General features: G+C 45.7%; 1 protein-coding gene across 2 annotated transcripts in view; it reads right to left on the reverse strand.

Annotated features, from left to right (window-relative positions):
• Positions 1-14,429, reverse strand: part of DEPTOR (DEP domain containing MTOR interacting protein) — a 76,348-nt gene extending 61,919 nt beyond the window's left edge. Inside the window, exons 1-2 of one of the 2 annotated variants that reach the window (XM_080378349.1) lie at positions 14,362-14,429; positions 14,070-14,165 (exon numbers count right to left, since the gene is read on the reverse strand). In XM_080378349.1, the coding sequence (XP_080234475.1) occupies positions 14,070-14,155 (86 nt within the window). In that variant the 5' untranslated portion in view covers positions 14,156-14,165; positions 14,362-14,429. The other variant, XM_080378350.1, reaches the window with a different exon arrangement.
• Positions 14,430-16,661: the final 2,232 nt, after the last annotated feature.

A 16,661-nucleotide genomic window follows, 5' to 3' on the forward strand; every position in this document is an offset into this window, starting at 1 on the left:
ATACAATATTTCAGTCCATATATAAGTAGACTGCATATATGAATGCAGAAACTGCAAAAGGTTTGTGGCCACTAAAGACATAAAAGCATTGAACAAGAGGCCAACACTTCTGTGTCTTCTTCCACAGGTCTATAATTTTCTGAGGTGGAATACTAATATTTCACATGAAAAAATGTTCTGTGTACAGTCTGCAGCCTGCAAGCATAATGTCACAGTTTCCAGTCCACTGGAACTTTTCCTTAGCTGCTATATGTTTAAATAAATTATTCTCTCCATGTTTATTGTGCTTCTTCTGAACCATTTATGCAATCCTTTTTTCTTCCTCCTTTGCCCCAGTAATGCGTTTCCCAACAGTACGGCTGTTACTGGCCTCATATAAACTCAGATGTTCCATATTCATCAGAAAAGAAATCAGCACAAGAGTACAAACATATTTCATGTGAAATTATGTAGGAGACACTGTTTCAGCTGGTGTTGATTTACAGATTTTACCAAAAAAAGTCACATGAAGTTCTTAATATATTAGTTTGGAGCAGCTCTAGCCCCGCTGTAGCCAAAGTGAATACAAGCAATTATCTTTCAACCACCACTGTTTGATTCATTACAGTAGGCTCCAAGTATAGCACTTGGGAAAACCACCACTTTATAGAAACCTAAAATGATTGGATTTCCCCCCATTATTAAATACTTTTAAAGGATCTAGGCCTTGCAGCATTGTGATAAAGCACAACAGCATGCAGAAAAAGCAACAAATCTCATTGCTTTGTGCATGTTGAAAGACATATTACTTTAGAAAAGGTGTGATAATGGTTGGGCGCATGCCTGATTTAATCACGTCTTTGATCACACCTGTAAAAGCAAGGGAATATGTCTTGTTGCCTTCCAAATGGATTATCAGATGAGACATGCCCCTCCAAGGGAGGACAGTGTTAACAGCTCTAATACCTTCTTCCCTCAGCACCGGGCTGAAAATACACTTTCTACAAGGACAGATGGAGCTGCAGCACTATGGAAAACCAGGAATTTATGCACAGAAACGAACGCCCAAAGTGGGTCCTTTGTGCACATGTGAAAAGATCTGAGAGCGCTCGATTCATTTGTTGTTACCGCCATGCAGGCAGTGAGAACAGACGAGCAGGTGGCTTGCCCTGAGCTCACTGTTCCCCTTGTAATGCCAAGACAACATAGCCGGCAGATTTCTGGCACTAACGTGATCTACTGGCCTTCCAGCATGTATTGCCTTGTACACTGCCCCCAGACTTTTCTCTGTTCTCCTCCTTCACGGACAGATATAAAACCATTATGCCTTAAGTATGTGCAGTTTGTATTTCTGTCCCCCAAGTTCTTAAGAAATGGATCTACAGATAAGCTCGCAGACACCTTGAAAAGCTCTCTTGGTGGCATGAAGAGTTGCGATGTTGGCATCTCGTGAACCCTACATGATGTGGGGTAAAATCCTGGCCTGCCTTAAGGCAGTGCAATCAAGGGAATCAGGTCCTCACCTTCACATCTTCAAAAAAATCTCAGTTGAAACAGAGATTTCAAAAGTTCTTGGGCATTCATTTGGAAATGGATACATTTCTCATCCTCAAATCTGCTTGAAAAGCTGGACAATGCAAAAGGAGTGGTATTGTCAACCAATGCATCCGTTTTACAAACTAACCAGCTGATTTTGCACTGAAGTCGGTTAGGAAGTATTCTCACAAGCCCTCCCACCAGTGCAATCGAGTGGATAATAATCTCTCATTACCAGACAGTAACAAAATGCTGATAATATCAGCCACCACAACTTAAAGAAGACATCATGCTATGCCTCCATGAAATACAGGGTAATTCAGGTTGGAAGGGACCTCTGGAGGTCATCTGTTCCAACTTGTACTGAAAGCATGTCCGGTTAGTACAAGCTGCTCAGCATCATGTCCAGGCAAGATTTTAACACCTCTGAGCTTCTCTGGGCCTATATTCCAACTCTTCTACTTACCCGCACAGTGAATAATTATTTCCAAATATCTCATTAGAAATTCCCTTGCAAAATTTGCCTACTGCCTCTTGTCCTACCCCTGTGCACCTTGAAAAGGTCTCTCTCCCTGTTTTCCTATGCCTTCTCGTTTAAGTAGTTCCAACCAGCAGTAAAATCCCCCTGAGCTTTCTCTTCTCTAGGCTGAGCAGATGCAGCCCTCAGCATCTCCTTGTACATCACATACTCCAGCCCAACACCACCCTGACAGCTAGCCCTTCTTGGGGCTTGCTTCTTGCACAAAGACACTTTTTTTTCTGTCTATTTCAGACAACTGTATGATTTTGTATAAATTAAGATTAAATGAATAAATTAAGCTTATTAAAATAATCTTTTAACCAACTTTGCTTTATTTCTCTTCTTTAGTGTGCTTTTAACAACATACTTCCATCACCTCGTCTAATTAGACAAGCAGCAGTATGATACCAATAGCTCCTATTATGGAGCCATTCTTCTTGTCTCAGAGATCTACGTATTAATGTAACTTCATCTACTTCTACCATTTCCCAAAAGGCTTGCAAGGTCTGAGTTTGTCCAAATGCTATTAGTTTTGAAAACACTTCAATTGTCCAAGACAAGTCTTTAAAGCTTCTAGCCCCAAATAACTCTCAAAATGGTATTTGTACAATCTCTTTTGGGATTTGTACATGATAATGCTACTTTGAGCTTCTTCACATGACATCCTCCCCATTTGCACTGACCAAGCACCAAAATAGCAGCTTAAACCAAGAGTTACTCTTTCTACATCTTAGTAAAAATAAATTAATTTCAACTAGAAGAAACTACAAGTTAATTACATGCTGAGCATCAGGAAACAATTAGCAGCTTTCTATTATATCACCTTGATTTCTAAGCTATATAATTATATGCTACTGCAGAAAAGGATGTGTGATTATCAGGACAAGGATCCTTTCTGCAAAAAATGAAAGGAAATTGTTCTACCGCTGATAATCAGCACTATAAATAAGGCTTAGCTACCATCTTTTCAGACGTAATTTCCATTAATTGCAGTCCTGACTCTGAGTGACATGTTGGCCATGGGTTGTCAGATTCTCCTCCCAAAGAGGATGAGCATAAGTGCTGGACTCACAAGCACTGACAACTTCAGCTTCCTGTATTCTGCAATAGTCATTGGAATTAAATTAAAAATTATTTTTTTTACAAACCATATTGTAATTATGCCTTGCATATGACCTGCCTCTTAAGTCAGAGCTGAGAATGGCTTGTGAAAATGCAAAGGAATACACAGGCTTACTTCAAGTAACCCCAGCACTTTGAAGACACAAGTAACAACGTGAAGAGCAACAGATACAACATACGAACACTTCTTTTTAACCCCTGCCACTAAACTCATTTGGCCCAATATGCAGGAAAGAGGTGCAACCACACAGCCAGTGGATGGTACAGCAGTTCAGCCGAACGCTAATGGAAACATTACAGCAATATACCCATTTTGGCAATGTCCCTTAGTGTAAGAAGCAATGAAACAACCCACCCAGACAAACCCACATGACTCCAAGTCAAAGGCCACTGTGCTAGAAGGCAGGTGTGTTACTGGGAGTAGGAGAATCTTCCCAAACCAGGCAGATTATATAAGATCCATAAAGGATAAACATGACAGTGTTAGCGCTCCTTATCAGCAGAACTCTGGTCTCTGTAAATTCCTCACGCAGCGCACCTCCAGGATAGCTAACACCTCTCCCCCAGAAAGTTCAAGTTCTGTTACAAGTTCTCCTTCCCTATTAGCTCACACCTCAAGGCTTCTTCTATGCACTGTGCTTAACAAACATCATCTTGTCTGGCTCTTATCTAGCTGGAATGCTCCTGGAAATATAGTTTCCACAGTTTCTGAACTCAACATCTCCCTGATTCCTCCCACTGCCCCCTCTTCTGTCACATCAAACACAGTATTACTGCGCTTACATTCACTTTCAAGCTCCTACCTTTTCTATCACCATCTCTCAGGCTTTTGCTGTGACCAGCCATTTAGCTTCAGTTTTGCCATTCAGTTTTAAATCTTCAAGCTAGCCTCTTTGTGCTTGCTGCCTTAATACACAGGAGGCACCCTCGCCCAAAGAGCCACACAGCTGTCTGGATGTAGTCCCCCAAATCCCGTCCAACATTGCTATGATCTCTACCAAAACCTTGACATCTAAACAGTGGTTTGGCAGGTAAAGAATGGATGAATGGGATGAGAAGGGGCTCCTGGACTGGCACAGCTGTATTTTAACATCAGGGTTTGACTCCATGAGAAGCCAATCTTACTGTGGGGTCCCCCAGTTAAATCGGGGGTCTGTGGAGCTCCTCAGCCCCTGACCCCAGGCCAGCTGACCTGATCCCTTGCACTGTCATTGGTGCTAGTTTGACACGACGGTAACCTGGCTGAGCCCCCCAGACTGGTCACCACAGCATCAGGCACACACCCAGGCAGGTGCACCAGGCCAAGCAGCAGGAGCCCCAGCCCAGGGGAGGTGGGCTGCCCTTTTCTGCAGCAGCAGCTAGACGCATCAGCTCAATGCCACTGTAAAACCCACAGCACGACATACAGTCCCCTGGTTCTCCACAGACACCAGGAAACTCTCATCTGCCTGCAAATCCCTGTGACGAAGCTGTGGTAGTCCATGTAATCACCCACACAATTGCAAGGAAATGGAGAATTATGGGCTTGTTGTGGGAAATCCAGCTTCTATATTTGCTCTGAATTAGCAAGCCCAATCAGGAATATTTTTTAATTATTCGTAAATGCACCTTTGAGATCTGAATGCATTTACCGGATTGAGGCACTGTTAAGAAGCAAACTATGAGACTGAAAAATTATAGGGCTGATAATTAAGGTAGGGGGTTGCATTCTGAAGTAGTGCTGTCACATCGGTAGCGCTGTGATGTGCTAGTTATATAAACTACATAGCACAAATTTCAAAACACATGAAACATCAATATTTGTCTCTGTCCATGCACAATACCCTGGCAAGAGCACAGAAGTAAAGGTAAAAACCCTGAAAGTAAAATAATCTAGGCAAATTGCAAACATAATTTCTGTTCCAATCTGGTAACAACATGTGTGTCGGGCATTTTAACTCAACATGATTTTTATAGTCTGTCTTCTGCTAGAGTCTGAATTTTTTTAATGGGAATCCGGCAAATGTTTGACCCATGTTGAGTTTGGGGAAATTAAGCACTGAGGGGGTAGTCAAGCAAACCCAGCAGTGGCTGCTGCCACCATTCCCTCTCTCCATCCTTGACCATGCGCTTCTGCCGGCTCCCTCACCCCAGTGCTGGCACCGGTCTGACCTCATGCTAAGCCTGTTTAGAAAGTTAAATTTTTCTTATTTGACTTCAGCTGCTTTAGTAACCTGAACTTCTGATCCCAGACAAATACCAGTGCGAAGTGCAAGGGAAGTGATAAGAGCAGGGCAGTAGCAGCCTGCAGTTAGATCTGCTCTATCAGAAAACCACAGCCTTAAACTGTAGTTCAGTGACATGGGGTGTGCCACCACCCATTTCTACCCCCCTACTGCATCCAAAGACACTTTTTATGTGGTCATGCGGTAAATCGGTTTGTAAAACTGACTCAACTGAAATACAAGCCATGCAAAAAGCCCTGATGATCACTTCCCCAGTGCAGGTCACTATATGGTAATGGTCCAGAGATGCTTAAGTCAGTCTGAAGGAGCAGAAGCACGGGGGAGGGAACCAGGAGGCAGAAACACCTATGTCAGTGTGGATACAAGAGAGGACAGCTGCTTTCAGTGGCAGTACTTGCTTGAAGTTTTAGCCATCCAAACTACTAGCCCCTCTCCACTTCTCTAGCTCCAGGCATACCTGGATCCCTGCATAGCTGTACTGTGAGGAAGAACCCAGCTGAGGAACAGAGAAATAGATGTAACGGCAGCAGACCTGCTGACAATCACTGCCTGAGGAGCCTGCTTTGGCTTAGCAGGTTTCTCCAGAGCCTGAGTGAGCCTGTGACAGTCTGTGGGTTATCTTTTCCCTTTCTCCATGCTTTTCCATGCAACTCAATGGTTCAGAGTTTTCAAAAAAATAAAGGAGAAAGATTGCACATTATTTTACTGCCACTCCTGCTGCATAGCACTCTCCTGGCAGTGTAGGTTTAAATATTTTCTCTTTAACTCTGAGATCAGTTTTATTCTTTCTGCTGCAAGAAACAAAGGCATATTCACAATACAGTCATTTCTCTTAAAGACCACAGGAAAAATGTGGGATTCAAGGAAAAGGTCAAATCTCCAAACAGGTAAAAAAAAAAAAAAAAAAAAAAAATTAAAAGTCATTACTGTTGCTGATATTTATGAAATTGATTAAAAATAGCTTCTCAGCTTTCCTTCTGCTACCTAGTGGAGGCAAAATGCCTTTGTAAATCTGTCTCTCCATTCTATTATAACAATAGTCTTAGCTGAAACAGTGTAACTAAGGATCCTTATAAGCCTGTGTTCAAACAGGTTTAAGCTCTGTTTAATTCCAGTGGTTTATACATTAAAATTGTTTAAAATATAGGGTTTGTATGTCTTGCTGCTGCTTAAGAAAAGAAAACCAACAAAACATCAACCTATGACTAATACATAAGTGTGTCCTTCACTCTACAAATGCCAGTGGTTCTGCTGAGACCTGAAGCTTTGCCATTTCTGTCTTCATTAACCTTTAAAGCGTCAATGCAGTTTTTCTTCAGGGACCAGGTACACCAACCAAACTTGCTTAGCTATTGCTTCTTAACCAGCCTTTCAACCCCTTTGCCAGTTCTCCATCAGTTTAATCCCTTCCCACAAAAGTTTATTTTGAGGAGATGACTGTATTCAACCCTGGCCTTGAATAAAGAAAAAAAAGTATTTTTCACTTAGCAAAAGAACTCACACAAACCTGCTCTGCCAAGGAAGAAAGAGGCAAAAGAGTTAACACAACTACAACACAAGGATTACGAAAATAAAAACTGAGAATAAGCGAGAGGAAAGGTAGAAGGGCCCAGAGCCTCAGGAGGGAATGTCAGAGAGCAGATCCTAAGCCAAGAGCTACCACCCAAGCCAGCACGCCGTGCCTGGACACTTACTGATGGGGATGAAGTTGTCAGGAGCTTAGCTGGATTGCGAAGGAGCTAAAATTTGCTCCTGTGACAGCACCCTTCACTTCCGTTAAGTCATACATCACAGAAACCACTGGAATTCTATACTTCAAAAAGCACTGGAGTCCACAGATACACAAAATACCTCAACTAAAAGGAGATGCAGACTCCTTCCTAGTCCTTGTCCGTTCATCCATTAGTGAAAGCTTGTTGACCTCCCTCCTGGCTTCAGTCAGGTCTCTCGCTCGTGTGAGAGGTGTGACTTTGGAGGGAGAAAAGAGCAGATCCTTTCCCAAACACTGTACCCAGAGCTCCCCACTCATCCTGGCACACACACAGTATCACCTCTGCATCTCCACACTTGGGAGGTATTTTTCTCTGAGCTTTCAGGATGCCACTCTTGGGCTTGGTGTCTGACCTCCCAGACTAGAAATCCCAACAGAGTCCCACTTCATTTCCCTGAGCTTGGTGGCTTCACACTGACCCTACCTTGCCAGCCACAGCCCGCTACCGCTGCAAGAAACTGCTAGCAATCGCAGCCAAGATTTGTGTTGCAAGGGTTTATTTTTCTTCAGAGCACACAGTGCCTACCCCTGCTGGGACTTCATAAACAGCTCAAACTCCTAAGCGCTATCACTACTCAAATAGCAAATAATAATGACAACCGGTGATAGGAGGACCTCTCTGTCATGGTGCCAGGCTACGGCCACTGCCCCCGCAGAGCAGGGGTCCAGTAGTAAATGCAAAGCTAGATTGCTTTTGGCACATTAATTCTGCCTTCCCTGCACAAGCACCAACATCAGACCAGTTTCTTTCACCTGTTGATGGGCAGCTCCTCTAATATAAAATAAACACAAAATATTCTTGCACATGCTACACATGAGGATCCTTTGCTTGCCTGATGACCTCTGCTAACCTGAGACAAAAGTTAATGATTGACTCCATCTGGAACGGAATACATAAAATATACAGCATAAACCATTCGTACAACATTCGCCTTCTTATGTACATAACCAAAGAGCAATTGCTGTTTGCACACGCGTTGCTAACTACTCGATCTCTGAGTTGTGCTGGAGGAACGCTGCTGACAGGAACGACTAAATTATTAAAAGGCGTAGCTTGAAGGATAGAACTGAGCAAGCAAAAGCCTCATGTCTTGATTTCTAGAAATGTTAAATAGCCACAAATTTTACTGAAGGACATGAGAAATTGAGATTCCTGGCCCGTACATGTATCTATGCATGTTTATATATACATATGGGACTCAACGTCATTAAAATTAGTACAAACAGGCAAGATTGAAACACATAAGAAGGTGCATCAGGTATCAAAGATTCTAGAAAAAATGGACATACAAATGTGAAAAAAATGCTTTTTATAAAATTAAAATAATTTATATTAATTAAAATATATAATTGGAAGTGTTGTGATAGGACAGAGTTAGTGGGGAAACTTCTTGATTTCAACAGCTCTACCAACCCTCACTCTGAAACCTTTTCTTCTTACTCTAGTGGAACCTCACAGAGAAGATTGCCAATTTTTTGGGTGCTTGATTTTGGAAAACAAATTAATGAAAGTGCAATTATTTGGACAGAGAGTTCTGAAGCACTCTGTTCCACTGAGATACAGTAATATAATCTTCTGTGTCCTATCCACCCTGAAGAAGTCAGCAGACAAGATCCTCTTAAAGTGAGACAACTGAAAACTGTTTTTTTCTGGATTAGTTTTGAGCTTGATCAGTAGCTCCTGGCTAAGGATAATGCGACCACTGGTGAAGAACTAAGGAGGCTGCAAGAGCAAGGTGCAGGGAGTAGAAAAACACATCATCCCTTTAGGTGGAAATACAACGTTGGATTATTTTAGGCAGATTACAAAATCTCATCCTAATGAATTCTGTCTCTAAAAATGTCATATACGTTTGTTTAATATCTGAATATTGGTCAGGATCTGACTTGAGAGGAAGTGACCTGTAGACAGTTCTGTACCTTAAATCCTTTTCCTGCTTTTAGTGTATAAGCTTACACTACAGTGTTACTATACTTTCAAACACATTTAATTAATTACGTAACTATATGGTTAATATATTTTTATATTATGGCAATACATTAACACTAAGGCTCTTTTGATAACATTTCTCTAGAAGCTGTTACTGTATGTTACTGTGAAAGTGCCCATTGCACTTTAGAGTGCCAATGAAGTTTTGAATCCTACCACCATGAAAAAGGCTGACTATTTACTGCTCAGAGTAGGAAAAAATTTATGAACCTGTAGGTGCTATTATCCTTCAGAAGTTAATGACTCTGAAAGTTATGCACTCCAACATGTCAAGAAGTCTTCTTAAAGTGATAATCTTCCTGAAGCGAGACCTTTGGAAGACCAGTGAAAATTGGTTCTGACTTGGCTTGAAGCTTCAAAATGTATAGCTGTTTACCATGTAAAACCTCTTTGGCAAGATGAAAATCATGTACAAACTCTGATAAAAAAGCGAACAAATTCCTGTTAAACCATATGTTGCATTTTGTCTCTTTGAAAGGAATGCATGCTTCATATTTCCCTAAGCAGACAGAAGATGCTGAATTATAAGCACTACTCTGTTAAAATCACTGGCTTATCTAGCAAGTTTCCTGATTATTTACTCAACTATTTAACACAAGTGTGAATCGGGAAAGGTGTTGCTTCTTGAAAAGGCTGGTGATAAAGAGGTATCTGAAAGATTGCAGAGACATTAAATATCATTCAAGTTACACCTACTACAGAGAACTGCACTTGAATACAATGGCAATTTCTGATTTTTAAAAAATGAACACAAAAAAAAGGTGCTCTTTAATATTGCTGTTTGGTCAACTGAAGCCTTAAGACACTTTGAATGATTAGGCCCATGTTCTGCAAGAAATGAAGGACTCTTAGAAGATATACAAGATTTTGGTGACAAGCTGGCATCAAGAAACAATTAGCAGACAAGGAAGATTTCAGACACCCCTGAGCTGTAAGACAGACAGCATGTCTATCAAAACATGCCCATTGAAACTGCTTTTGCTTGCCAGTGGCAAGATCAGCTCTAAATTAATGCTCAAACCCAGACTGAAATACTTTAATCCCTCTGCCAACAGTGTTGAAATGAGCACAACCTGTTGCCTTTGACCAGGAGGGAAACAAGCTTGGAACTGCTCCGCTTCCAATAAAATTCTTATCAACTTCAGTAGTGCCGTTATAAGTTCCCGTTATTATGCTTCCAACGATGACTATACAAAGCACTAAGGCTGTGCCACCTTCCTTCAGGCACACCCAGCGAGGCCAAGGAAGCTCCAGGACATTTGCTTCTCCAGGGCTGCCCAAGGCAGGTGTTTGCAGGCAGGGATGTAGTGGGGTGCAGGCTTCCTCCCAGTCCTGAGGAAGCGGAAGGCCCCATGATCCTCTCAAACACAGTTCTCGCCGTTTCTTCAGGAGACAGGTCCATACTCATTGCTCCTAAGTTACGGAGCCTTTTAAGGGCAGCTCTGTTGCAGCCAGCCTCAAAAGAGCTGAGGAGCTCTTCAAAAGAACTGAAGAGCAAGAGGATCTCTGAAACCGCAGCAGAACAGAGGGACGAGCTGGGATTTTGGGTGGCTGGAGCTGTCAGGCAGCCAGAGCCCCAGCAGTTTGTCCTTGCAGGGCCACCGGTGCCTACAGAGCCCACAGCCAGGTTGTGCCCATCCCAGCTCTCCCCTTGCTCTTCCTAGTCTCATGCACGGTGCTGAGAAGCTGCCAAAGGGTCTGCCCTGAAGTGCCACACTGCTGAAATCTTCAGCTTTGTTTCATGGCTGTCAGCCTGATAATTTAAAGGTTTTCCAAAAGCCAAACTTCGTAAGTCCTCAATTTGAAAAATATGTTTCTATTAACCAAAGGTAAGAGTTAAGTATTCACTCAGCCAGCTACTGGGTATAGAGGCAAAGGACAGAACTACTGGTATAAAAATTGACCCTGTTAGCTAAAATATAGCTCGAGATCCTGTTTCTTTTTCCATAAATTACCCCACCAACGGACCAGGATTTACATCACACCCTCACCTCCCACAACCTGCTCATGACCAAAGCTGGTGGGTGCAAGCCCACAGCCAGCATGTGCCAGCAGCCGGCTCCCTGGGCGCCAGCTGACGTAGCACACACCGGGGCAGAGGTTCCTGACCTAGCAAAGGGGAGACACAGGTCACAAGCAACCGAGGGACAGCAACAAGGACAAGGAAAAAACTCTTTGGCCTCCTCCACTCCCTCCCCTAGCCAGCATGCACCTGCCTGAGGAGGGGAAAGGGGCACAGGGCTTCTATCCCCACCACTGGCACAGCCAGGGTGCAAAGCCAGGCTTGCCAAGGTGCCGCTTAAATGACTTCAGCCCTCGCTGCATGAAGTCCCTGCCAGATAGGGACAGATGTGCAAACAGGCCTCTGGAACGAGGGCTATGAGGCAATGCCTGAGGCTGGGGTGAGACGGGCAACAGAAACTTTGCAAGGAATTTAAATCAAGCAGCTCTCGTAGGTATTTGAGTTTAGACACACGTGCTGTTTGGTCTAGTGCAAGAGTGCTTTAAATACCTACATTTGGTTGGGTTTGTGTAAGCAACACCATGCTTACAGTTTCATTTTACACTTTTGTTCCTAAGTTATGTGTTCATCTTGCAGTATGCAACACTTGCTCATATGCACTTTCACCCAAATACACACAGTCACCTGTCTGGCTGCATCACTCCTGCTGGGGGCTTATCTTGCATTTGTAAACATCACTAAGAATAGAGTACAGTATGTCTCCTTGAGTGCCAATGTGTGCTGGTATTCTATCATCTGTTTGCCTGTGCCAAAGGCTGCTGAGAGAGCCTGTCTTTGATCCTGCAAACACGTTTTCATTCAGCCTTAACAATTATACGCTTATCTTGGACAGGAGAAAGGAAACTTTAAATGCAGGGTTGGCTAAAACTTGTCTACCAGCCAGTCTTCTATCGCGTATTTTGTGGCTTTTGTTGTCTGGAAAACTGAAGAAGACTAACCTTTTACACAGAGTATCCCAACAGAGAAACAGAACAAAGCTCACAAAAAAACGGGGGAAGAGAAACAATTTTGGGTGCAGTTTCACAAAACAGTTCCACCTGACCCAGTAGCTCACTGCTGCCAAAATGGGAGATCTTACTTCTCCACTACCTCCTGTTCTTGCTCCTGGCTTCACATTCCCACCACCTATCTTCTGTGGGTTCTGGCAGTCAGCAGACTAACATACCCACCAGATCTCCACATTGAATCTGCTCCCAAGAAGTGCTGGAAGCACGTGAGCAGGTACTCATCTGGGAGTGGGGGGAAGTGATGGGACTACACAGCCAGGAGTGGAGAGTCAGGGGTCAGGGCAGAGCAGATCTCCCCTGCTGGAGTGTAGCTAGGCATTATTCAGGATGAGCTGTTCATGAAACCATAGTCCAAGGAGATCTAGGACACTTCCTACAGATTGGCAAAGGAATGGCCATAGGTAACTTCACAGGGCAGGGTATAATATGGTTTGCATCTATAGATCATCCTGCCCCAAAAAAAGCACTGTGTTTCATTACCTTAATAAATGACAAATGCCATCCTTGATTGTGACACTAATGAGCTGATTCTAGGAGCCAGATCTGCTGAAGTTTCCTCAGTGGTCTCCTTAGGGAGAGTTTGCAAAGCTTTTGCTTTTACATTTAACTAAGAGGTATACAGAGAAAGATTAATGTGATCTTAACAGAAATTTTGTATTAGCCTTGAATCTTCAATTTCTAGTGAGGTAAATCAGGAACAGCAGGATTCTTATCAGGCTCTTGGATGAACAGCTCTGCACTAAGTCCACCATGCAGAGCCTGTGTGCCAGTGCACCCCGTCACCCTGGGTTTCACTTCAGGCTACTTTGCAGAGGAATCCCAAGCTTGAAGCAGACACTGGTGTGTACTGGAGCCAGACCACTAAAACAACATTTACTGCCCAAACAGGGGTACCACTGGTGTGCATCACAAGGTGTCAATGGTCCTTACCAGGTCGATGCAACCGATGAAAATGTCAGGATCTGTACCAGCAGCAATGACAGCACTTCACAAATCAGGCAACATTTCTGTCATTTTGTACTGTTTTTTCTGGCATTTGAGCAAAAATTTTGAAGAAAATTCAGGCAAGAACTACTGGGAAAGTAGTTTTAGAATATCTTTCTAGTTACAAGGATAACACATAGTAATATTAGGATTTTTCTTCCTGAATCACAAGATCAACAAGCCAAAAGCCTTTAAATTTCCTTTTCTCCCCTAAAGTGTATGGGTACAGATGGCACACTTAAATACATCACAGAAATTAAAAACTGAGTCAGGCATTTTTGTTAAGGGCTTCTGCACTGCACACAACTCCAGTCACACAGCACTGTTAATTACTGCTGGCACTGACAGGCGGGATCCCCTTCCATCTGTTGGGTCCAGCTGATGCAAAATAAAAACAAGCCCTTCGAATAAGCGGCACCTCTGCAGGGTCACCGAGAGCCGGGGGGCTCACGGGGTCCGTGCAGGAGCCGGTCTCCGTGCTCTGCTGGTTTCGCCCTGGCGTGCTGAAACACTTCACTGCTTACGGTTTCTTTGGTCGTTGGTTTTTTAATCTTTAAAGACGCAAGTCGTCTGGCATCGCTTCACCCCTTCAGCGAGCTGCAGCCTCTCCTTGAGACGCCTCCTGCCCGCCGGGGCAGAAGACCCCCGAGGCGGTAACTTGCCTCCCCGGGCTCGCAGCGCCGGCCGCCCCCTCCCCACCTCCTCCTCCTCCTCCTCCTCCTCCTCGCTGCGGAAAGCGGGGCCGGAGCCCGGGGACGCGCTGGAAGCGGGGCAGGTGCTCCGGTGCAAGGAAAGCCCGAGGGCACAGACCCCCGCCCTGCGCTCCGCAGATCCCCCTCCCGCCTGCAGGGGGGCAGCTGCTGACCCCCGGGTACGTGTCCCCGGCAAAGCGGGGGGGAAGGCACGGCTTACCGGAGCTGCTCGCCGGTGAGCAGGACCTCGGCCATGTGCTCCAGCTCCGCCGCTTTCTGCTGCATGCTGCTCATGCCCTCCTCCATCGCCGCCGGCCTGCGGGCACAGCACCGCCGGGTAAGGGGGGACCGGGGACCCGGCGCCCCCCCTCCCCCGCCGCCGCGCTGCCCCCGCCGGCAGCTCCGCGGGGCGCCTCCCGCCCGGCCCCGGCGGCTGCAGAGCCTGTGGCTGGCGGGGGGGGGGGGGGGGGGGGGGACGACGGCGGCGGCCTTCCCCCGCTGCTTCGGCTCACCTGAGCGGGGCAGGTCACTTTTCCCCTCGGCAGGCTCGGATCCCCCCCCCCCCCCCCCCCCCCCAGCTTCCCGTGTTATTGTGTCACAGGCAGGCGGAGAAACACATGGCTGCAGCCGCCGCAGCCGCAGCCGGGCTCGCCGAGGCAGCAGCGTCCCCGCCCGGCTGTCACTCGGCAGGGTCGGCGCTGCCTGCCCCCGCGGGAGGGGGCCGGCTCCTGCACGGATCCCGTGAGCCCCCCGGCTCTCGGGGACCGGCCGGGCTGGGGGCAGAGGGTGGCCGCGCACCGGCGCTCCCCGTCCGCGGCTCCCTCCCCGCGGGGGCACGGTGCCCGCGGCTCCCTCCCCGGCTGAGCAGCGGGGCTACCGGCAGGACGCGCTGAACGGAGGAGAAGCGCCCCCGGGAGAGGCCGGCCCGGGTGTGCGGGTCGGCCTGGGGCCGGCGGGATGCTGCGCTGCGCTCCGGCAGCCATCCCTAGCGCTGCCCGGGGCGGGGGGCAGGCAGGGAGCGGGAGGGACGGATTTTCACCCTGCAGAACTGCTGCTGCCCTCCTGCTGCCCGGATTCCAGCTCATCTGCTACCCCGGGGTTATTCTCAGACATTGGTCCCCTGCCCACATCACCTCTTTGTCTCCAGGCGACCGCGGATGCGGAATTCCTGAGGGCAGAGGAGCATTTAGTCTTGGAAATGGGAAATAAATTGCAAGGTCATAAGCACTGTTTGTCAACATTTCTGATGGGGGAGGGGGGGACGGGGGGACCAGCCTTTTCAAAAAAAGTCCAGGAGGCATCTTCTGCAGTGCAGTGATCCAGACATGGTTTTCATTTACAAGCACGTGCAATTAAGATATACCTTGATTGCCTACTCATTGCTTTTGTTTCTGCCTGCACATACTCTGCATGGAAATTGCATATGCTTAAGCCTTTGCAATATTGCCATTGATTTAGGACCTAGGCGGTAGTTTCAGAACCAAGAGAAGAACTATGAGGGAATCAAGTGAAGCTAGTAGTAACCAGGCTGCAGACAACAGGGAGGAGGTAGTTTTTTGCAGGGCCCATAGCAAGCTTGCGGTAGTAATTATGAAAGGAGACTCTGGGTGTAAAAGAATGGACTTTGAGTCAAGGAAAAAATGGACAAGTACTTGGAAAAGAAATCTACAGAGGGTTACTAAGCAGACAGCAGCCACATCCAGCTCAGGAAATTCTCTGTTCTAAAAATAACTGGAAGCTAGGCAAGCACTTGAGAGACATTTCACATATGCTTTCCATGCTGTTCCCTATGCATCTGTTTATAGGACACTGGACTAGATGGACCGACCTTTGGTTCAACCCAGTGTAGTCGTTTTAATGTGCATCTTTGCAGGTCTCAAAGAGCACTGGAGATCCACAGATGGCAAAGGGAGAAAAACACAATCTGCCTTCATTTCAGTTGTGGAATGGGCCAGGGAGAGAGGACACCTTAGAACTGTAAATACTACAGCCTGAGCTTGCTTGCTGTAGATTTGGAAGACATGCATTTAATCTGAATACTTGCAAACACCCTCTAATTCCGCTCATACTGCAAACATACAAAGTACAGATTCACAAAGCTGGAAACAAAAAGGGAATTGAAACAACCATCTCATCTGACCTTATCTTTAGGACAAAGAATTTACAGAGTCATTTTTATCAAGCACTGTAGCACATGATGGAAGGAAAGACAATTTCAAGAGAACGTTACTGTACATTGCAGACCATTTCTGGGTAAGCCCTCAGCTCCATCACCTGGCTTCGGATGATTCAGCTGTTCATCACTGCTAAAAGGGGATACGGTGTTCTTCTCAGATCCAGTGGCACAATCTGCAATGTGTCTTGTGCTTCCCACTTTTAAGACCTCTGCTTGCTGCAATTCAATTCACTGAACAGACAGAAGAGTACCAGGAAGTGGAGAGTTTCTTCTGGGCTAGTGAGCAGAGCTGTAGCCAGAGCTGGCACCGAGGTGGAGTGGGCCTGGGCAGCTTGGAGCAGGAACAAAAGAAGAGGAAGAGGGAGAGGAAAAGGGGAAAGGAGCTGCCTTTTAGGCAGTGGCAAGGTATTGTTGTGACTCCGGGTGCCTGAGGAACTGCAGCCTGAAATGCATACCTTTCCTTGCATAGTCTTGCTTCTTGGAAAATGCAGGCCAGTGCAATTTCCTGTGCTGAATTATTTAATGATTATACATGGACATGTTTGCCTTTTCACACTGATATCCCATTTGTAATTTGTTCCACATGTTCACACTTGAATTTCTTACAGTTACGGTGTGTCTGGGAGGAGGGAATTG

This window comes from Falco punctatus (genome assembly GCF_963210335.1).
Source record: "Falco punctatus genome assembly, chromosome: 3".
Taxonomy (NCBI): Eukaryota; Metazoa; Chordata; class Aves; order Falconiformes; family Falconidae; genus Falco; species Falco punctatus.